The sequence below is a fragment of the Carcharhinus amblyrhynchos genome, unplaced genomic scaffold, assembly GCF_965287045.1.
Source record: "Carcharhinus amblyrhynchos unplaced genomic scaffold, sCarAmb.v2.hapA scaffold_43, whole genome shotgun sequence".
Taxonomy (NCBI): Eukaryota; Metazoa; Chordata; class Chondrichthyes; order Carcharhiniformes; family Carcharhinidae; genus Carcharhinus; species Carcharhinus amblyrhynchos.
In genome coordinates this window covers 519,590-540,357 of record NW_027649784.1, presented here as the reverse complement: position 1 = coordinate 540,357, position 20,768 = coordinate 519,590, and the positions used below count along the sequence as shown (strand labels likewise).

General features: G+C 46.2%; 1 protein-coding gene across 1 annotated transcript in view; it reads right to left on the bottom strand.

Annotated features, from left to right (window-relative positions):
* Positions 1-20,768, bottom strand: part of LOC145337098 (chloride channel protein ClC-Kb-like) — a 73,423-nt gene that overhangs the window by 40,399 nt on the left and 12,256 nt on the right. Inside the window, exons 4-10 of the mRNA XM_080181851.1 lie at positions 19,313-19,452; positions 15,490-15,567; positions 13,567-13,645; positions 9,105-9,230; positions 5,477-5,561; positions 4,378-4,479; positions 553-637 (exon numbers count right to left, since the gene is read on the bottom strand). Of these exons, the coding sequence (XP_080037977.1) occupies positions 553-637; positions 4,378-4,479; positions 5,477-5,561; positions 9,105-9,230; positions 13,567-13,645; positions 15,490-15,567; positions 19,313-19,452 (695 nt within the window). The remainder of the gene's footprint in view (positions 1-552; positions 638-4,377; positions 4,480-5,476; positions 5,562-9,104; positions 9,231-13,566; positions 13,646-15,489; positions 15,568-19,312; positions 19,453-20,768) is intronic.

Below are 20,768 nucleotides of genomic sequence, written 5' to 3'. Positions count from 1 at the left end.
GATCGAACCTGGTTCCCTGGTGCTGTGAGGCAGCATTGCTAACAACTGTGCCACCCAGACACCCACAGTGAAGTTACTGTGAAAATCCCCTTGTCGCCAGATCCATTGCCTATTTGGGTAACACTGAGGGAGAATTTAGCACAGCCAATGCACCCTAACCAGCACGTCTTTTGGACTGTGGGAGGAAACCGGAGCACCTGGGGGAAACTTACACAGACATGGGGAGAATGTGCAGACTCCACACAGACAGTGATCCAAGCTGGGAATCAAACCCAGGTCCCTGGCACTGTGACACAGCAATGCTAACCACCTTGAACCCCTGTCTTGACCTGGGTCTCTGATTTACTCATCCAGTAACATCACCACAACGCCATCATCTCCCCACCAATCCTGTGCATGACTCGCATTGGCTCCCATACTGATGGGACTGAGAATTGATGGAGATTTATCCTTCTTCAGTGTTACTGCATCTGGATTGGAATAATGCATCTATTTGACACTAGGTACTGATACTGCATCATTGTCATTGCTGAAGGCGTGTTCACTACTCACCCTGGAACCGATGTACTGGCCCACCCCATGCGGAAAGGTTATGCTTGCCAGGACAAGAGCTACGACTCCGGCGAACAGAATCTTACTGTAGAAGCAAAAACATTTTGTTTTCCAGTTAAAGATATTGAGTGTTTCACATTCACCTGGACAGGCGGGCGAGAGTTTAATTACAAAGTCTCATCCGAGAGGTGACACCTGTGTGTAAGGGTTAACCATTTGGCCATTCCAAGCTTGTCCGGAGGCCTTGTGGAGATGCCGGTGTTGGACTGGGGTAAACACATTAAGAAGTCTCACAACACCAGGTTAGAGTCCAACAGGTTTATTTGGTAGCAAACGCCACAAGCTTTCGGGGCTTTTCCCCTTTGTCAGGTGAGTGGGGAGCACAGCAGGGTTAGCATCCCTGCCTCTGAATCCAGAAGTTCCAGGTTTGAGTCCCTCCCTCCGACCTTTAGATTTGATTTATTATTGTCACATGTATTAGGATACAGTGAAAAGTATTGTTTCTTGTGCGCTGCACAGAAAAAGCATATCATTCATCGAGAAGGAAAGGAGAGGGTGCAGAATGTAGTGTTACAGTCATAGCAAGAGTGAAGATCTACCTAATGCAAGGTAGCTCCATTTAAAAGTCTGATGGCAGCAGGGAAGAAGCTGTTCTTGAGTTGGTTGGTACATGACCTCAGACTTTTGTATCTTTTTCCCAATTGAAAAATGTGGAAGAGAGAATGTCCGGGGTGTGTGGGGTCCTTGATTCTGCTGGCTGCTTTTCCCAAGGCAGCGGGAAATATAGACAGAGTCAGTGGATGAGAAGCTGGTTTGCGTGATGGACTGGGCTTCGTTCATGACCTTTTGTACTTTCTTGTGGTCTTGGTCAGAGCAGAGCAGTATTCAAGCTGACCTGACGGCCAAACAAGATGCATTCATAACATGGTTAAACCGGTTAAGTACATTGACCTGTAAAGCTCTTCCAAATAAGTCAATGGCTGGTGGTAAGAGCAGAGAGACTCCTGGTTAGCCATGCCTAATGTGGTGGTTCCCCTTCAAGCTGCAAATCACTGGCAACAAGAATTACTAGCTATGGAAACAGACAAGGGTACACCACTAGTTAAGGGAGTCAAAAACTAGAGGGCATAGGTTTAAGGTGAGAGGGGAGAGATAGAAAAGTGTCCAGAGGGGCAATTCTTTTCACGCAGAAGATGGTGAGTGTCTGGAATGAGCTGCCAGAGGCAGTAGTAGAGGTGGGTACAATTTTGTCTTTTAAAAAGCGTTTAGACAGTTACATGAGTAAGATAGGAATAGAGGGATATACAAAACCCAAAAGGCAAGTATTTCTGTAAAAAGACATAACATTTCTTCAAATGGGCAATTGGGACTAGCTTAGGGGTTTAAACAAAAAGGGCAAAATGGACAAGTTGGGCCAAAGGGCCTGTTTCCATGCTGTAAAGGGCCTGTTTCCATGCTGACTAGGTGCGGGGAGAGAATTGGAATGCAAACTCCTCCACTATTTCGTAAGATCACAACCAATCAGCCATCCTCACTTCAGTTTGTTGTCTGCTTCCCACATCCTTTGTGTCAGGAAGGCTTGGATGTACGCATCTCCCGGATAGAGAATTCCAAATTCCCAGGAGTGAGGAATTGGAGGGAGGGATGTGAGAATCCAGGGGAGGATATGGAGGGAGGTTTACCAGAACGGTTCGCAGGACGAGGAGACTTTAGCTCCAAGGTGAGGGCTGGAGAAGCTGAGGTTGTTCTCCTTGGAGTGAAGGAGATTAAAGAGAGGTTCAAGAAGGGTTTACGAGGTAATGACAAGTTTACAGGAAGAAGAGAAAGAGGAACTATTCCTGTGGCTGATGGTGTAACTTTATACGCTCTGTTTGTGAACTGAAATTCCACTCACCTGATGAAGGGGCAGCATTCTGAAAGCTAGTGGCTTTTTCTACCAAATAAACCTTTAACCTGGTGTTGTAAGACTTCTTTCTGATGGTATAAGGAGCAGGGAGATTCCAATGTAAGGTCTTGAGTAACAGATGCAGAGTGGTGGGAGGGAGTGATATACAGAAGCGACAATCACTGTCCACGAGGAGGGTGGAAGCAGACAAGGACTAATTTCCAAAGAATATCGGATAGACAATTAAGAGAATTGAGCTTGGAAGAATTACTCTGCTGTTTAACCAAGTGTGCCTGTGGCCTGAGAGTGAGATTGTCTACTTATAAACATACAGGCATTAGGGATTAGGAGCAGGAGTAAGGCCACTCGGCCCCTCCCAGCCTGCTGCCCCATTCAATATGATCGTGGCTGATCTGATTGTAACCTCAACCCCACATTTCTGCTGACCCCTGGTAATCTTTAATTCACGGTTATTTTAACCCCTGATAACCTTTCACCCTGATAACCTTTCACCCCCGATAACCTTTCACCCCGATAACCTTTCACCCCGATAACCTTTCACCCCAATAACCTTTCACCCCGATAACCTTTCACCCCCGATAACCTTTCACCCCCGATAACCTTTCACCCCCGATAACCTTTCACCCCTGAAAACCTTTAACCCCCGATAATCTTTCACTCTATAACCTTTCACCCTGAATATTTTTCATCTCCCTTACCCCCTTGTTAATCAAGAATCTATCTTGCTCTACATCTGAAGAACTGTACGATATTGGTTTCCCTACTTAAGGAAAGGTGTGAATGCATGGGAAGCAGTTCAGAGAAGGTTGACTCAATGACTACTAGGAATGGGCAGTTGTCACATGAGGACAGGTCGGAAGGGTTAGCCTCGTATTTGCAGGAGCAAGACGCAACTTGATGAAAACCTTTGGGGGGCATTGACAGGGTGGGATGGGGAGAGGATGTTTCCTCTTGTGGGAGAGTCATGGTTTATAAATAAGTAAATAAATAAATAAAAAATTTATAAATAAGTTATAAATAAGTAGGGGGGGCCATTTGAGATGGAGACGGGGGGGGCGGAAATGTTTTCACTCAGAGGGCGGTGAGTCTCGGGAGCTTTCTTCGAAAGGCAGTGGGAGCAGAGTCTGGGAATAATCTTAAGGCAGAGCGAGATAGATTCTGGAATAAAAGTGGGGGAGTGAAAGGTTGTCAGGGGTTAAAGTTTTTTGGGGGGGTAGGTGGACTTGTGATTACAATCAAACTGAATGCAGCATTCCAAATATGTACAGTTTTGGTCTCCTTACTTGAGAAAGGATATACTGGCACTGGAGGGGGTGCAGAGGAGATTCACTAGGTTGATTCCAGAGTTGGCTTATGAGGAGACACAGAGTAGACTGGGGCTACACTCATTGGAATTCAGAAGAATGAAGGGAGATCTTAGAGAAACATGTAAGATTATGAAGGGAACAGATAAGATAGAAGCAGGCAAGTTGTTTCCACTGGCAGGTGAAACCAGAACTAGAGGGCATGGCCTCAAAATAAGGGGGAGCAGATTTAGGACCAAGTTGAGGAGGAACTTCTTCACACAAAGGGTTGTGAACCTGTGAAATTCCCTGCCCAGGGAGGCTACCTCATTGAATGTTTTTAAGGTGAGGATCGATACATTTCTGAACAGTAAAGGAATTAAGGGTTATGATGAGCGGGCGTGTAAGTGGAGCTGAGTCCACAAAAAGATCAGCCATGATCTTATTGAATGGTGGAGCAGGTTCGAGCAGCAAATGACCTACTCCTGCTCCTAGTTCTTATGTTTGTTTGGATAACTCCCTTGTTTTCTTGGTTTCAATCACAGTAAGGGGTGAGGGGAGGGGCAGAATTGAAGGAATGATACCCTCTGGGGTGACGCAACAGAAATGAAATTGTCCTTTTCCCAGAACACCTACTTGTCTGCCATGAATTTGGAAATTTTCTTGTGGTTGGTCATAAACATCGTGAGATTCCGGTGGCAGAACAGGTAAACACAACACAGGCATCCGCACATGACCCTGGAGAGAGGTAAAGAAGAGGCCATTTCTCGCGGCGTGGACAGTTGAACTTTGTCTTACTTAAGCTAACTTTCATCACCAAATCTCTTCTTGTACATAGCACGAAGATGTCAAGTCCACTTGTGCAAGGGGCAGTACAACAAGGTCCACTCTCGTAACCTTGGCCCTTTGTGTCGGCTGGCTGTTTAACTGTGGGTGGCATCACAATTTTACTTTTATAGTTTTGTTATTAGTGTCGCAAGTCGGCACACATTAACACTGCAATGAAGCGACTGTGAAAACTACCCACACTCCTGTTTGGGTAAAACACTGAAGGAGAATTTTGTACCTTGCCAGTAGGACTTTCGGACTGTGGGAGGAAACCGGAGCACCTGGGGGAAACCCACGCAGTCACGGAGACAATATGCCTTTCAGATGAACGATTACACCAATAGACCCTCACTGTTGGGCACAAAAGATCCTGTAACATCCTCCGAGGAAGAGAAGGCTGCTGTCTCCGACGATAAGTAGAGAAAATGTGGTCATTGTTGTCAGTGGAATCTGCTGTGCACAAAATGGCTACCAGCTTTCCACATACCATGAAAAGCTTTGGGGTCTCCTGAAGTTGTGGAACTTGCTATACAAATGATAGAATCCCTATGAAGGAGACCATTTGACCCATTGAGTCCGCACTGACAACAATCCCATGCAGGCCCAATCCCCTGCATATTTGCCCTACTAATCCCTCTAATCTACACACTCCGTGACACCAGAAGGCAATTTAGCACGGCCAATCAACCCGCACGTCTTTGGACTGCGAGAGGAAACCAGAGCACCTAGACAAAACCCAGGCAGACACGGGCAGAATGTGCAGACTCCGCGCAGACAGTGACCCGAGCACGGGAATCAAACCCAGGCATTGCAAGGCAGCAGTACTAACCCACTGTGCCACCATGCCGCCGCCCCCAAGTGCTAATCCTTTATCTCCTTACAAAGAGCCATCACTCTTCTGACTTACCCAAGGATGGCGAAGGAAAGGAACTCTGGCAGGTCGAAGGGGAACTCCACCCTCCAGTTTGTGGTGAACAGGACAGCCACTGTTTCTGAGGGAGCAGCGAGAAAAGAGAATCAGCCCGAGGGTTCAACGCACTCGAGGCACTGTGCACTCAATGTTCCTATGGGTCACAGTCTGAGGATTCGTGGTAGAGACCATTTAGGATGGAGGAGAGGAGACATTTCTTCACCCGATGAGCCTGTGGAATTCATTCCCACAGGAAGTACGTAGAACATAGAACATTACAGCGCAGTACAGGCCCTTTGGCCCTCGATGTCGCGCCGACCAGTGGAACCAATCTAATGACCCTCCAACCTAAACTATTCCAATGTTATCCATATGCCTATCCACTGACCATTTGAATGCCCTTAAAGTTGGCGAGTCCACAACTGCTGCAGGCAGGGCATTCCACGACCTTACTACCCTCTGAGTAGTTGATGCCAAAACATTGAATGTATTCAAGAGACGGTTGGATATAGCACTTGGGGCAAACGGGCTCAAAGGGAGAAAACAGGATTAGGCTGTTGAGTTGGACAATCAGCCATGATCGTGGTGAAAGGCAGAGCAGGCTTGAAAGGCCGAATGGCCTCCTCCTGCTCCTACCTTCTATGTTTCTATACCAGGGACTGCTGCTATCAATACTGGGCAAGTTCTGAAGGATAACACATTGAGGTTCAGCTAAGATAGGCAACTCAAAACCCTATCTTGGCTCACCAGATGCTGTGTTGCCCATAAGCAGGGATGCCAAACTCTGCTGGTCCGTGTCTGTGTAATGTTTTATCGGAGGGGTATTCCTGAAAGGAGGACACATGAAGCACACGTTGACAGCCAGAAGAACAAAACAAAGAACAAAGAACAGTACAGTACAGGTAACAAGCCCTTCGGCCTCCAAGCCTGCGCCGATCATGTTGTCCTATTTAGACCAACTGCCTGTATCCCTCTATTAGAATAGAACAGAATCCCAACAGTGTGAAAGGAGGCCATTCAGCCCGTCGGGTCTGCACTGACCACAATTCCCAGGCCCTATCCCCGTAACCCCATGCATTTACCCTAGCTAGTTCCCCTGACACTAGGGGGCAATTTAGCATAGCCAATCTACCTAAGCTGCACATCTTTGGACATCAAGGGGCAATTTAGCATGGCCAATCCACCTAACCTACACATCTTTGGACGCTAAGGGACAATTTAGCATGGACAATCTGCCTAACTTGCACATCTTTGGACACTAAAGGGCAATTAACATTGCCAATCCACCTAACCTGCACATCTTTGGACAGTAAGGGACAATTTAGCATGGCAAATCCGCCTATCTTGCACATCTTTGGACATTAAGGGGCAATTTACCATGGCCAATCCGCCTAAACTGCACATCTCTAACCTCTAAGGGACAATTTAGCATGGCCAATCCGCCTAACTTGCACATCTTTGGACCCTAAGGGGCAATTTAGCATGGCCAATCTGCCTAACCTGCACGTCTTTGGACATTAAGAGACAATTTAGCATGGCCAATCCACCTAACCTGCACATCTTTGGATTGTGGAAGGTAACTGGAACACCTGGTGGAAACCCACGCAGACACGGGGAGAACATGCAAACTGCACACAGACAGTGACTCAAGCCAGGGATCGAACCCAGATCCCTGGCACTGTGAAGCAGCAGTGCTAAACACTGTGCTGCCCCATCTGTTCATGTGATAAGTCTTAAATGTGGCTAATATATCTGCCTCAATCACCTCACTTGGCAGTGCATTCCAGACTCCACCTCCCTCTGTGTAAAAAGAATTTCCCCCACACATCTCCACTGAAACTTCCCCCCTTATCTTGAACTTGTGTCCCCTTGCCAGGTGCTCCCTCTGTTGAAGTTTAATACTTTCATTTATTAGCATCACAAGTAGGGTTACATTAACACTGCAATGAAGTTACTGTGAAAATCCCCTAGTCGCCATACTCTGGCGCCAGTTCAGGTAACACTAAGGGAGAATTTAGCACGGCCAATGCACCCTAACCAGTATGTCTTTAGAACTGTGGGAGGAAACCGGAGCACCCGGAGGAAACCCACACAGACACGGGGAGAATGTGCAAACTCCACACAGACAGTGACCCAAGCCGGGGAATCAAACCTGGATCCCTGGCATTGTGGGACAGCAGTGCTAACCACTGTGCCACTCAGCAAGTTCTAGGTACACAAGTTAGCGTTGAGCCACAGGCCAGAATTTTACCGACCCGCCCTACAGGAATTGGAGCGGGCGAGGAGTGGGATCTTACAATTTCGAAACGAATGAGATCATAAAATCCCACCCACAGAATTTTACAACATGGAAAGGGGCCCTTCAACCCATCAAGCATGTGCTGGCCATCGATCCCCTATCCTAATCCCATTTTCCAGTGCTCAGTCCCTGGCTTTGTGTGCTAGGGTTCATCTAAAAGCCTCTTCAATGTTGGAAGGGTTCCCGCCTCTTTCAACCTTTCAGGCAGCGAGTCCCAGATTCCCACCACCCTCTGAGTGAAAAAGTTTCTCCTCAAATCCCCCCAATATCTCCTGCCCTGGGCGACAGTCTTTGTTAGAACAATAGTGAACATGGGTGAGTGTGCTTTTTAATGTTACTTGTGATTTTTATCATAGAATCCCTACAGCACAGAAGGAGGCCATTCCGCCCATCAAGTCTACACCGACCACAATCCCACCCAGGCCCTATCCCTGTAACCATACATATTAATCTTACTGAACCTACTTGACAAGAAGGGTCAATTTAGCATGGCCAATCCACCTAATCCACACATCTTTGGACGCTAAGGGGTAATTTAGCATGGCCAATCCACCTAACCTGCACATCTTTGGACACTAAGGGGCAATTTAACATGGCCAATCCATCTAATTTACACATCTTTGGACACTAAGGGGCAATTTAGCACAGCCAATCCACCTGACCTGTATATCTTTACACACTAAGGGGCAATTTAGCATGGCCAATCCAGCTAACATGCACATCAATGGACTATGGGAGGAAACCAGAGCACCAGGAGGAGATCCATGTAAACATGTGTAAACTTCAAAGACAGTGACCCAAGTTGAAATTGAACCTGGGTCCATGGCACTGTGCCACTGAGCCAACATAAGGAAGTAGACAGAAATGTTTCATTTGTTTTTACCATTACAACTGGATGACAGTTAATATTGAAATGGTTCAGTATTTTTAATAACTCATTATGGAATGTTCGGTGTGTAGTAAAGGTAATTTAATCTAATTTATGGGGTCACGTTGAGAGAACAACACTGATTTTGATCTAGCGGTTCAATGAGATGAAGGAGGACCCCTCGTGCAGCCTACTCATAGGCCTCGGTCACCCATCATTGCTCTGGACTACGTTCTGCACCACCCAGAGAAACAAGGGCAGCAAGCAGATGGCCACACCACCGCATATAAGATCCCCGGCAAGTTTCCTCATCCACACAGCCCAGTAACATGGGAATTTCCTGTCCCAGTAACATGGCAGTTCCCTGACTCCCACACTAACTTGCCGCATTCTTCCTGGTTTTATTAATGGACGCGCATGGTATAGGGTGGGGGCTCCTGGAGAAGTTAATGCAGTACCATGTTCATTATTCACCACCGCCAACACCCGGAACATCAGAGCAGCGCAAGTGGCCGCGAAAAACCCTCTCCAGTAATTCCGCACGGCAAAGTGTGTGGCTGTTGTCTCCACGCTGAACAGGACGCCTAGAAACGAGAGGGCGGGGAGACAAAGGCAATTAGATGGGTCTTGCGTGAGAATAGTTACGAACATTTCACCACATTACGCAGTGCGTATCTTGCTTCGCCTCTTATGGGACTAGTACAGCACAGATGGAGGCCCTTTGGCCCATCCTGTCATGCTGAGTTTTAGTAAGAACTAGTCTCACACCTCTCTCCACAGATCTGTTTTTTTACCAGCTTCCCCTTGTGTATTTTTGTTATTCATTTATGGGCGTCACTGGCTGGCCAGCATTTATAGAACATTACAGTGCAGTGCAGGCCCTTCAACCCTCAATGTTGTGCCGACCTGTGAAACAAATCGAAAGCCCATCTAACCTACACTATTCCAATATCATCCATATGTTTATCCAATGACCATTTAAATGCCCTTAATGTTGGCACGTCCACTACTGTTGGAGACATAGCATTCCATGCCCTTACTACTCTCTGAGTCAATAATTTATTGCCCATTCCTAGCAGCCCTTGGAGGGCAGTTGAGAGTCAACCACATTGGCTGTGTCTCTGGAGTCACATGTAGGTCAGACCGGGTAAGGACAGAAGATTTCCTTCCCTAAAGGGGACATTAGTGAACCAGATGGATTCCCCCAGCTTTTATTGCCCATTCTTAGTTGCCCTGGAAGGGGCAATTGAGAGTCAACCACATTGCTGTGGCTCTGAAGTCACATTTGATTTGATTTGATTGGATTTATTATTGTCACATGTATTGGGACATCGTGAAAAGTATTGTTTCTTGCGCACTGTACAGACAAAGCATACCGTGCATAGAGTACATAGAGGAAAAGGATTTGATTTATTATTGTCACATGTATTGGGATACAGTGAAAAGTATTGTTTCTTGCCCACTATACAGACAAAGCGTACCGTTCATAGAGTACATAGGGGAGAAGGATTTGATTTGATTTATTGTTGTCACATATATTGGGGTAACAGTGAGGAGTATTGTTTCTTGCGCACTATACAAAGCGTTACCATTCATAGAGAAGGAAAGGAGAGCATGCAGAATGTAGTGTTACAGTCATAGCTAGGATGCAGAGAAAGATCAACTTAATGTAAGGCAGGTCCATTCAAATGTCTGTTGGGAGCAGGGAAAAAGCTGTTCTTGAGTCGGTTGGTATGTGACCTCAGACTTTTGTACTTTTTGCTTGATGGAAGAATCATAGAATCTCTGTTGTTCGTCCATCGTCGTCGATAAGGACCTCGACACCATTAGTAATTTTGAGGCTGGTTGCAGTGTGTCCGAAGATGACTGATTAGGCCAGTTCGGGCACGGAATATCCTGGCACATATTGGACAGACTTGTGTAGACACTGTAGTTGTTGCACTGGTGGCTGTGGACTTGCGCAGCTCGTGCTTAAGTTGTGCTTCGGCAATACACCTTGTTTCGTGAGCTTGACAGCCTTTGTGGATGGGGCAGCGCCAGGTAGGACGGTTTTATGCCAGCGTTTCCCAGGTGGTTGTGTCAATGTCAAGCGACTTCAAGGAGGCCTTGAGCATGTCTTTGAAATGTTTCTTCTGCCCTCCATGTTTGCGTCTTCCAGCAGAGAGGTCCCCAAAAAGGAGCTGCTTGGGTATGCGCTTGTCTGACATATAGATGACATGACCTGCCCAGCGGATCTGCGCTCTCATCAGCAGTGTGTGGACTGATGGTAGACTTGCTCTAGAGAGAACTTCAGTGTCTGGTACTTTGTCTTGCCAACGGATGTGTAATATTCTGCGAAGACAAGTCATGTGGAAATGATTGAGCTGTCTTGCATGCCTTCGACACACAGTCCGCGTTTCACAGGCATACAGGAAGGTAGTGAGTACTGCGGCACTGTAGACCTTCAGTTTTGTTGCTGGGCTGATTCCTCGACATTCCCATACAGTGGAGAGCAGTCTTTGCTATTCTGCAGTTAACTTATCTATCAATAGTCATTGCTTGGGAGAGGGTGCTGCCAAGATAAGTGAACTGGTCCACTGCCTGTAGTTTCTGCCCTTCGATTGTGATTATGGGTTCTGTGTACGGTGCATGAGGAGCAGGATGGTGCTTGACTTTGGTCTTTTTAATATTTATGGTGAGTCCAAAGTTGTCACAAGCCGTGGGAAATTTGTCCATACTGACTTGCGTCTCTGACTCTGAGCCCGCATGTAGGGCTCAATCATTGGCAATCTCTTAGAACAGTCTCTTTCACTTTGGTAATAGCTTGAAGTTTCCTCAGGTTGAAGAGCTTCCCATCCACTCTGTACTTGATTCCAGCAACACTGTCCTGGAAGGCATCATTCAGCATGGCAGTAAACATCATGCTGAACTGCATGGGTGCAAGCACACAGTCCTGTTTGACGCCATTGGTAACTGGGGATACCTCAGAGGATTTTCCGCCATCCAGTACTCTGGCCGTCATGCCATCATGGAACTGGCGTACCATCTGAATGAATTTGGGAGGGCAGCCAAACTTTGACATGATCCTCCAAGGCCTTGTCAGCTTACAGTGTTGAAGGCTTTCGTGAGGTCAGCAAAGGTTGTGTAGAGCTCGCGATTCTGCTCCTGAAGTTGGCACGCAGCAAAAATCATGTCAGTAGTACCACGACCTTTGTGGAAGCCACACTGTGACTCTGGAAGCAGGCCCAGCTCCAGATGAGTGACCAGACAATTTAGCAGGACTCTTGCAAGGGTTTTTCCTGTGATGGAGAGCAGTGAGATTCTTCGGTCGTTGTTTCATACCTGCTGATTGCCCTTCCTCTTGTAGAGGTGTACAATGGGAGCATCTTTAAGCTCCTGAGGAATGGATCCTTTCTTCCAAAAGGACTGGAACAACTCGGGGAGCTTCTCGATAAGTGCAGGACCATCAGCTTTATAGATCTCTGCAGGTATGGCATCTGCCCCTGGGGCTTTGCCACTGGATAGCTGGCTGACAGCTTTTGTGACTTAGGCTACTACTGGTGGATCATCCATGACACTGTTGATATCAATCTGGGGAATCCTGTCTACTGCCTCATCATTAATAGATGATAGTCAGTTGAGGATGGCTTCAAAGTGTTCAGCCCATCTCTGCAGGATCTGAGCCTTCTCTGTAATGAGAGTTGTACCACCTGTATTCAGGAGGGGGAACTCCCGAAAGATTGAGGTCCGTAGAGAGTGTTGAGGTCTTCATAGAACTGTTTCAAGTCGTTTCTGTCAGCGTAGCCCTGTGTTTCATCTGCCTTGTCGCTCAGCCAGGCATCCTACATTTTACGCAGTTTATTCTGGACTGTCCTGCGTGCACTGGTAAAAGCATTTTTCTTGGCAGCTGAAGATGGGTTGTTCTGATAGGCCCGATGAAGACGGTGCTTTTCAACAAGTAGAGTGCAGAAGAAGGCCTTTCAGCTCATTAAGTTTGCACCGACCACAATCCCACCCAGGCCCTATCCCTGTAACCACTGCACTTGCCCTAGCTAGTCCCCTGACACTAGGGTCAATTTATCATGGCCAATCCACCTAACCTGCACATCTCTGCCCTGTGGGAGGAAACCAATAATAAATAAAATCAAATCCTTCTCCCCTATGTACTCTATGAACGGTATGCTTTGTCTGTACAGCACGCAAGTAACAATACTTTTCACTGTATCCCAATACATATGACAATAATAAGTCAACTCAAATCCTTCTTCCCTATGTACTCTATGAATGGTATGCTTTGTCTGTCTAGCACGCAAGTAACAATAGTTTTCACTGTATCCCAATACATGTGACAATAATAAATAAAATCAAAACCTTCTCCCCTATGTACTCTATGAACAGTATGCTTTGTCTGTATAGCGTGCAAGAAACAATACTTTTCACTGTATCTCAATGCATGTGACAATAATAAATCAAATCCTCCCCATGTACTCTACGAATGGTATGCTTTGTCTGTATAGTGCGCAAGAAACAATACTTTTCACTGTACCCCAATACATGTGACAATAATAAGTCAACTCAAATCCTTCTTCCTAATGTACTCTATGAATGGTATGCTTTGTCTGTATAGCACGCAAGTAACAATACTTTTCACTGTATCCCAATACATGCGACAATAATAAATAAAATCAAATCCTTCTTCCCTATGTACTCAATGAACAGTATGCTTTGTCTGTATAGCACGCAAGTAACAATACTTTTCACTGTATCTCAATGCATGTGACAATAATAAATCAAATCCTTCTCCCCTATGTACTCTATGAACAGTATGCTTTGTCTGTATAGCACGCAAGAAACAATACTTTTCACTGTATCCCAATGTATGTAACAATAATAAATCAAGGGAGGGAGGGAGAAAGAGGGATATAGAAGGAGGGTCTTTACCTCCAACAGGTGCCACAAAGCAACAGGCCACACCCACTGCGGCACCAGCGATCAGCATTTCATACTTGCGTCCTTTATTCTGCATGGAGGACAAAGAGAAAAATCATGGACACAACGTGAGGAACAGGAGGAGGCCATTCAGCCCTTCGAGCATGTTCTGCTTTTCGAGGCCCGGGATGATCTGTGCCCTAACTCCATATGTCTGCCGTTGTCCCTCATTCCCTCAATACCCTTGATTCAGGAAAGCAGAGATTGTTTTAGGTGTGCTATATTTGTATTGTTAAATGTTTAAAAGAAGGTATAGATTTAAGTGGGTTTAATATAGTGTAAGAGGGGTAAAACTCAAGTTAGATTCACTCTCGACAAAGGTCTTTGTATGTGAGGGGATGTGGCCGGTTCAAACTGCTCTTCAATTGTGCTTAGAGAGGATTACAGCATGAAAAGGAGCACCTAAAGTTGTTGCTTAGCAACCAGGGGCACCTTTAGGGTAGGAAGGCTGTTTGAGTAGTTTTAATCATATAGCAGTGGGAGCAAGGAATTGGGAGGGCAAACAGCTCTCAGCTCTGCTAGGAGAACAAGAGGCATATAATTCAGTGAGGCGCATGGATAAAAACTCCAGGAGAACTAATGGACACCCAGTTCTAGAAACCAGGTAATGGAAAAGAAATCTGGGAATATTGAAGCAAAAAGGATCAAAGAGAAACTGCTTTAGGAGTAGGATACTTTCCATGGAAGATGAAGTCAGAGCTGAAGAGGGAAGAGTCGATAAGCTTGGTTGCAAATACCTTCAGATAACTGAAGTAATCGTAAGGTTTGATATCCTCTTTTGCTTGAATACTTGAAATGATAGTTGGGGACTGAGTACCTGCATCTGTGTAGATGCACATCACAATTCAAGATAAAGGAAGCCTGAGAGGAGAGTCGAAAACCCGGTGCTGGATTCCTTGTTTTAAAATAGGGCAGGTGCTTTGTTGGAAAGGATAGTTGGAAAACTTGGAATGGATACTCAATAAATAGATGACCCCTTGTTTTTAAATATCAAGACATTGGGTGGGATTTTATGGCCTCATTCGTCCTGAAATTATAAAGTCCTGCCCAAGGTTTCCGTGGTCCGTCCCTCACCTACTCCAATTCCCAGGCCATCATTCTGGACATTATTTGAAGTACTTAGCAGCAGCCAGAGGGCAACAGCAGCCAGAGGACAGTGGAACTGCTGTTTGCGAGATATTTTCCGGTTGCTGTACTTGGACAACTCCTGACTTTTCTGCAAAGAATGTCATGGGATCCCTGAGTCCACCTGAGCAGGTAGCTGAGACCTCATTCTGGTCAGTTCAAATTGTGCTTAGATAGGGTTACAGCGTGAAATGTGAAGCAAAAGTTGTTGCTTAGCAACCAGGGGCACCTTCAGGTTAGTCTTTGAGTAGTCTTAAGCAAATTCATAGCAGTGGGAGCAAGGAAGCGGGAGGTCAAACAGCTGGGAGTAGGAGAGGTGTGGAGATGCTGGCATTGGGCAGGGGTGGGCACAGTAAGAAGTCTCACAACACAGGGTTAAAGTCCAACAGGTTTATTTGGTATCACAAGCTTTCGAAGCACTGTTCCTTCATCAGGTTGAACTTGAACCTGGTGTTGAGATTTCTTACTAGGAGGAGGAGAAGAAGGGCCATATAATGCAGTGAGGTACACAGAACAAGCTGATTGTCCCACTGACAGTGTGGCACTCTGGAAGTGTTAGTCTAGATTAGGTACTCTTGGCCCTGGACCCATTGGCACAATGGGATGAATGGGAAATGGATTAGCATATATATCTAAGGAAAGATGTTCTTCTTCTCCTCCTCCCCCATCCCGTTCCCCATGAGGGGAAGCCTTGAATCCGCTTTGCCGGAACCCCCGTCACAGGACAAATTATTCTCAGCGCAAGGTTACCTCTTTGGTTCCCGCGAACTTCACCATGACTTTGCCCAGCAGGGTGGCGAGGATGGTTGCCATATGGACGAAGGGTCCCTGTAAACGTGAAGAAGGAGACATCAAGTATGGCATTTAGCAACCTTGAAGGATAAATTCAGCTTTGGCACACTGAGAATGGTAGATGTCAGGGGAGGGGTGGTGGGGGAGAGGGCAGGGGAGGGGGGCTGGAGGTATCGATAGGAATACAATGCCGTGAATGATTTGACAACTCTGTGGTCCTTTCCCTCTCTGACCTCTGGGAATGGCTGCCTCATTACAGAAAGGATGTGGAAGCCATAGAAAGGGTGCAGAGGAGATTTACAAGGATGCTGCCTGGATTGCATGACATGCCTCCTGAGGATAGGTCGAGGGAGCTGGGTCTTTTCTCCTTGGAGAGATGAAGGATGAGGGGGTGACTTGATAGAGGTGTATAAGATGTTGAGAGATATTGACCGAGTGGATTCTCAGAGGCTTTTTTCCCAGGGCTGAAATGGCTGACACAAGAGGACACAAGTTCAGGGTGCTGGGGAGGAGGTACAGAGGGGATGTCAGGGTAAGTTTTTCACTCAGAGGGTGATGGGTGCGTGGAATCAACTGCTGGCGGTGGTGGTGGAGGTGGATTCGATAGGGTCTTTTCAGAGACTTTTGGATAAGTACATGGAACTTAGTAAGATAGAGGGTTATAGGTAACCGTAGTAGGTAGGGACATGTTTGGCACAACTTGTGGGCCGAAGGGCCTATTTGTGCTGTAATTTTTCTATGTTTCTAATGGCCTTGTTCCGTGTTGTATTATTTTACTGTGGCTGGTACCTCTCTGGAACGAGCTGCTGGAGGAAGTGGTTGAGGCAGGGACATTGACAGTATTTTATTGTAGAATCATAGAATCCTACAGTGCAGAAAGAGGCCATTTGGCCCATCAAGGCTGAACAGACCACAATCCCTCACAGGCCCTCACCCCATAACCCATGCATTTACCCTAACTAGTCGTTCAGCACTAAGGGGCAATTTAGCATGGCCAATCCACCTAACTTGCACATCTTTGGACGCTAAGGGGCAATTTAGCATGGCCAATCTAGGTAGCCCACACATCTTTGGACACAAAGGGGCAATTTAACATGGCCAATCCATCTAACCTACACATCTTTGGACACAAAGGGGCAATTTAGTATGGCCAATCCACCTAACCCACACATCTTTGGACAGTAAGGGGTAACTTAGCATATCCAATCCACCTAACCTACACATCGTTGGACACATAGGGGCAATTTAGCAGAACTAATCCACTTAACCTGCACATGTTTGGACACTAAGGGGCAATTTAGCATGGCCAATCCACCTAACCCACACATCTTTGGACACTAAGGGGCAATTTAGCATAGCCAATCCAGCTAACCTCCACACCTTGGGACGCTAAGGGACAATTTTGCATGACCAATCCCCCTAACCTGCCCATCTTTGGACACTAAGGAACAATTTTTGTATTTAGAAGTGTTTCCTAATTTCTCTCTTGAAAGGTATGCCTCTAATTTTTGACTTTAACCCATAATCCTAGCCTCCCCAACCCACAGAAATAATATTTCCTCTATTGACCCTACTTCTGACACTAAACATTTAAAAAAAAATTCCTAATGCTCCCTTGAACTGAGTGGCAGGAATTTGCCCACCTAGGAATTGGGGCAGGTGAGGCTCGTAGAATGGAATTCTCCCTTGGCCTCGGGCGGGACTTTACAAGCCTCGCCCAATCAAGGTCGTAAAAATCCCACCCAATGTCTCACTTGGTCCTTTCAGAGGGGGCAGTTAAGTCGTTAAGAATCAACCACATTGCTGTCGCCTCGAGTTACACGTAGGCTAGGTATGGATGGTAGATTTCCTTCCCTAAATGAACCAGATGGTTTTTTTTTCCGACAATGATTTCAGTTCAGTACAGTTTAGCTTCTGTTGACAATAATCAAGATATTAAGATATGATGGGTGAGGAGAAGAAATGAACACGGTGATCTCAGGAAGAGTGGAGGAAACCCCACAAGAACAGAGATCACTCACTCCAGCCATTGGCAGGACAGCCTAGACTTCTGCTTCGATCCCAAGCCAATTAGGAAAGTATTGCATTTATAATACTTCTCTTGATAATAGCTTAATTTACAGAATGCAGCATTATGTATGGTTGTGTCCCACCCACTACACCCTGCCACAAGTCTCAGCAGAGGACTAGTAATCCAGCGACACAAGATAACTTTCCCACCATGGCAAATGCTGAAATTTGAATTCAATAAAAATCTGGACTTAAAGGGTCTAACGATGACTGTGAAACCATGGTCAATTGTCATTAAAAACACATCTGGTTCACTAACATCCCTTTTAGGGAAGGAAATCTGCCATCTTTACCTGGTCTGGACTACACGTGACTCCAGAACCCCATAGCAATGTGGTTGACTCCTAAATGATCTATGAAACAAATAGAAAAAGATTTTTCAGATTTAGAATTGTGTCAGGGTTAAACAATCAGTTGGGGACTGAACTGGTCAATACGTTACTCTGCTCCATTGGAACAATTGCTGATGATATTATAGCAGGGCGAGTTAAAGAAACATCTGACAAATTCCAAGAAGAGATTGATAATGATTTTAATTTGCAAAGTAACAAAATATTACAGAAGGCAATTGGGATGGACAACAAACTCTAGCCCAGCCAGTGAAGCCCATATCCCATCACCAAATTAATTTCTTTTATGTCTCTTTTTCTAAGTGTTCTAGGTTCTTAATTAAATAATACCCTTCACCAGTAAGTCTTCAGAATCACAGTATCACAGAATACTACAGTGCAGAAGGGGCCCTTCGGCCCATCAAGTCTGCACTGATGCATGAAATGCCCTAATCATGGTGGCATAGTGGTTAGCACTGCTGCCTCACAGCGCTAGGGACCAGGGTTCGATTCCCGGCTTGGGTCACTGTCTGTGTGGAGTCTGCACATTCTCTCCGTATCTGCATGGGTTTCCTCCGGCTGCTACAGCTTCCTCCCACGGTCTGAAAGAGGTGCTGGTTAGGGTGCATTGGCCGTGGTAAATTCTCCCCCTAGTGTTACCCGAACAGGTGCTGGAGTGTGGCGACTAAGGAATTTTCACAGTAATTTACTGTAAGCCTACTTACAGTAATAAATAATCAAATAAACTAAAACTAGTCCTACCTGCCAGCACTTGGCCCATAGCCCTGAATGTTACGGCATGGCAAGTTCTCATCTGGGTACTTTTTAAAGGATGTGAGGCCTCCACTGCCCTCCCAGGCAGTGCATCCCAGACCCTCACCACCCTCTGGGTAAGAAAAAGTTTTTTCTCAAATCCCCCAAGCTTCCCACCCATCACTTTTAACTTGTGTCACTTTGTGACTGACCTTCAACAAAGGCTCCTTGTCCACATTGTCCATGTGCCTCATCGTCTTGAACACCTTGGTCAGGTTGCCCCTCAGCCCTCTCTGCTCCAGAGAAAACAACCCAAGCCTATCCAAGCTCTTTCCATATGTTCCATCCCAGGTACCATCCTGGTGAATCTCCTCTGCACCCCCCTCCAGTGGGTTCACGTCCTTCCTATAACGTGGCGACCAGAACTGCACACAGTACTCCAGCCGTGGCCTCACCAAAGTGCTACACAACTCCATCGTGACCTCTTTGCTTCTGTAACCTGTACCCCAGTGATAAAGGCGAGTGTGCCTTGTGCCTTATTCGCCACCCTCTTAACCTGCCCTTCGCCTTCAGAAATCTGTGGGCAAATGCGCCAACCATATAACTATAGACAATCGGTGCCCACTTACCACTTTGCCCAGGAAGATAGTGCTTCCAGCTGCCAGGGTGCAGATGACACCAATGAGTTTTGCGACAAAGGTTCGGAAGGTGAAGAACTCGTCCAGCACCAGACCTCGCAGGGTGACTTTTAACTCAGGAATGCCAGACCCTTGTAAGGCAACAGGAGACAGTGAACCAAAAACAGAATCCAGTATTGCAGAACGGCAAGGCAACATTGATGCTGTGTACACAAAACAGTCTGTTATCTTGATAAGTATCTAGATAACAGCGGGGGAGAAAAATATATTCTTACGTGGACCTGAATTGCAATCTCCTACTTGCTGCAACAATAGACACACATGATATGGGTGGCATGGTGGCACATGGTTAGCACTGCTGCTTCACAGCACCAGGGACCCGGGTTCGATTCCGGGCTTGGATCACTGTCGATCTGGAGTTTGCACGTTCTCCCCGTGTGTCTGTGTGGATTTCCTCCAGGTGCTCCGGTTTCTTCCCGCACTCTAAAGATATGTAGGTCAGTGGATTGGCCATGCTAAATTGCCCTTAATGTCCAAAGATGTGCAGGATAAGTGAATTGGCCATGCAAAATTGCCTCTTAGTGTCCAAAGACATGAAGGTTAGGTGGATTGGCCATGCTAAATTGCCCCTTAGTGTCCAAAGGTGTATAGGTTAGGTGGATTGGCCATGCTGAATTGCCCCTTAGTGTCCAAAGACGTGAAGGTTAGGTGAATTGGCCATGCTAAATTGTCCCTTAGTGTCCAAAGACATGCAGGTTCAGTGGATTGGCCATGCTAAGTTGCTCCTTAGTGTCCAAAGATTTGCAGGTTAGGTGAATTGGCAGTGCTAAATTGCCCCTTAGTGTCCAAAGATGTGCAGGTTAGGTGGATTGGCCATGCTAAGTTGCCCCTTAGTGTCTAAAGATATGCAGGTTAGGTGGATTGGCCATGCTAAATTACCCCTCAGTGTCCAAAGATGTGTGGGTTATGTGGATTGGCAATACTAAATTGCCCCTTAATGTCCAAAGCTGTGCAGGTTAGGTGGATTGGCCATGCTAAATTGTCCCTTAGTGTCCAACGATGTTCAGGTTAGGTGGATTGGCCATGTTAAATTGCCCCCTAGTGTCCAAAGATGTGAAGGTTAGGCAAATTGACCATGCTAAATTGCCCCTTTTGTGTCCAAAGATGCATAGGTTAGGTGAATTAGCCATGCTAAAATGCCCCTTAGTGTCCAAAGATGTGCAGGTTAGATGGATTGGCCATGCTAAACTGCCCCTTAGTGTCCAAGGATGTACAGGTTAGGTGGATTGGCCATGCTAAATTGCCCCTTAGTGACCAAAGATGTGCAGGTGAGGTAGATTGGCCATGCTAAATTGCCACTTAATGTCCAAAGATGTGCAGGTTAGGTGGATTGCCGTGCTAAATTATCCCTTAATGTCCAAAGATGTGCAGGTTAGGTGAATTGGCC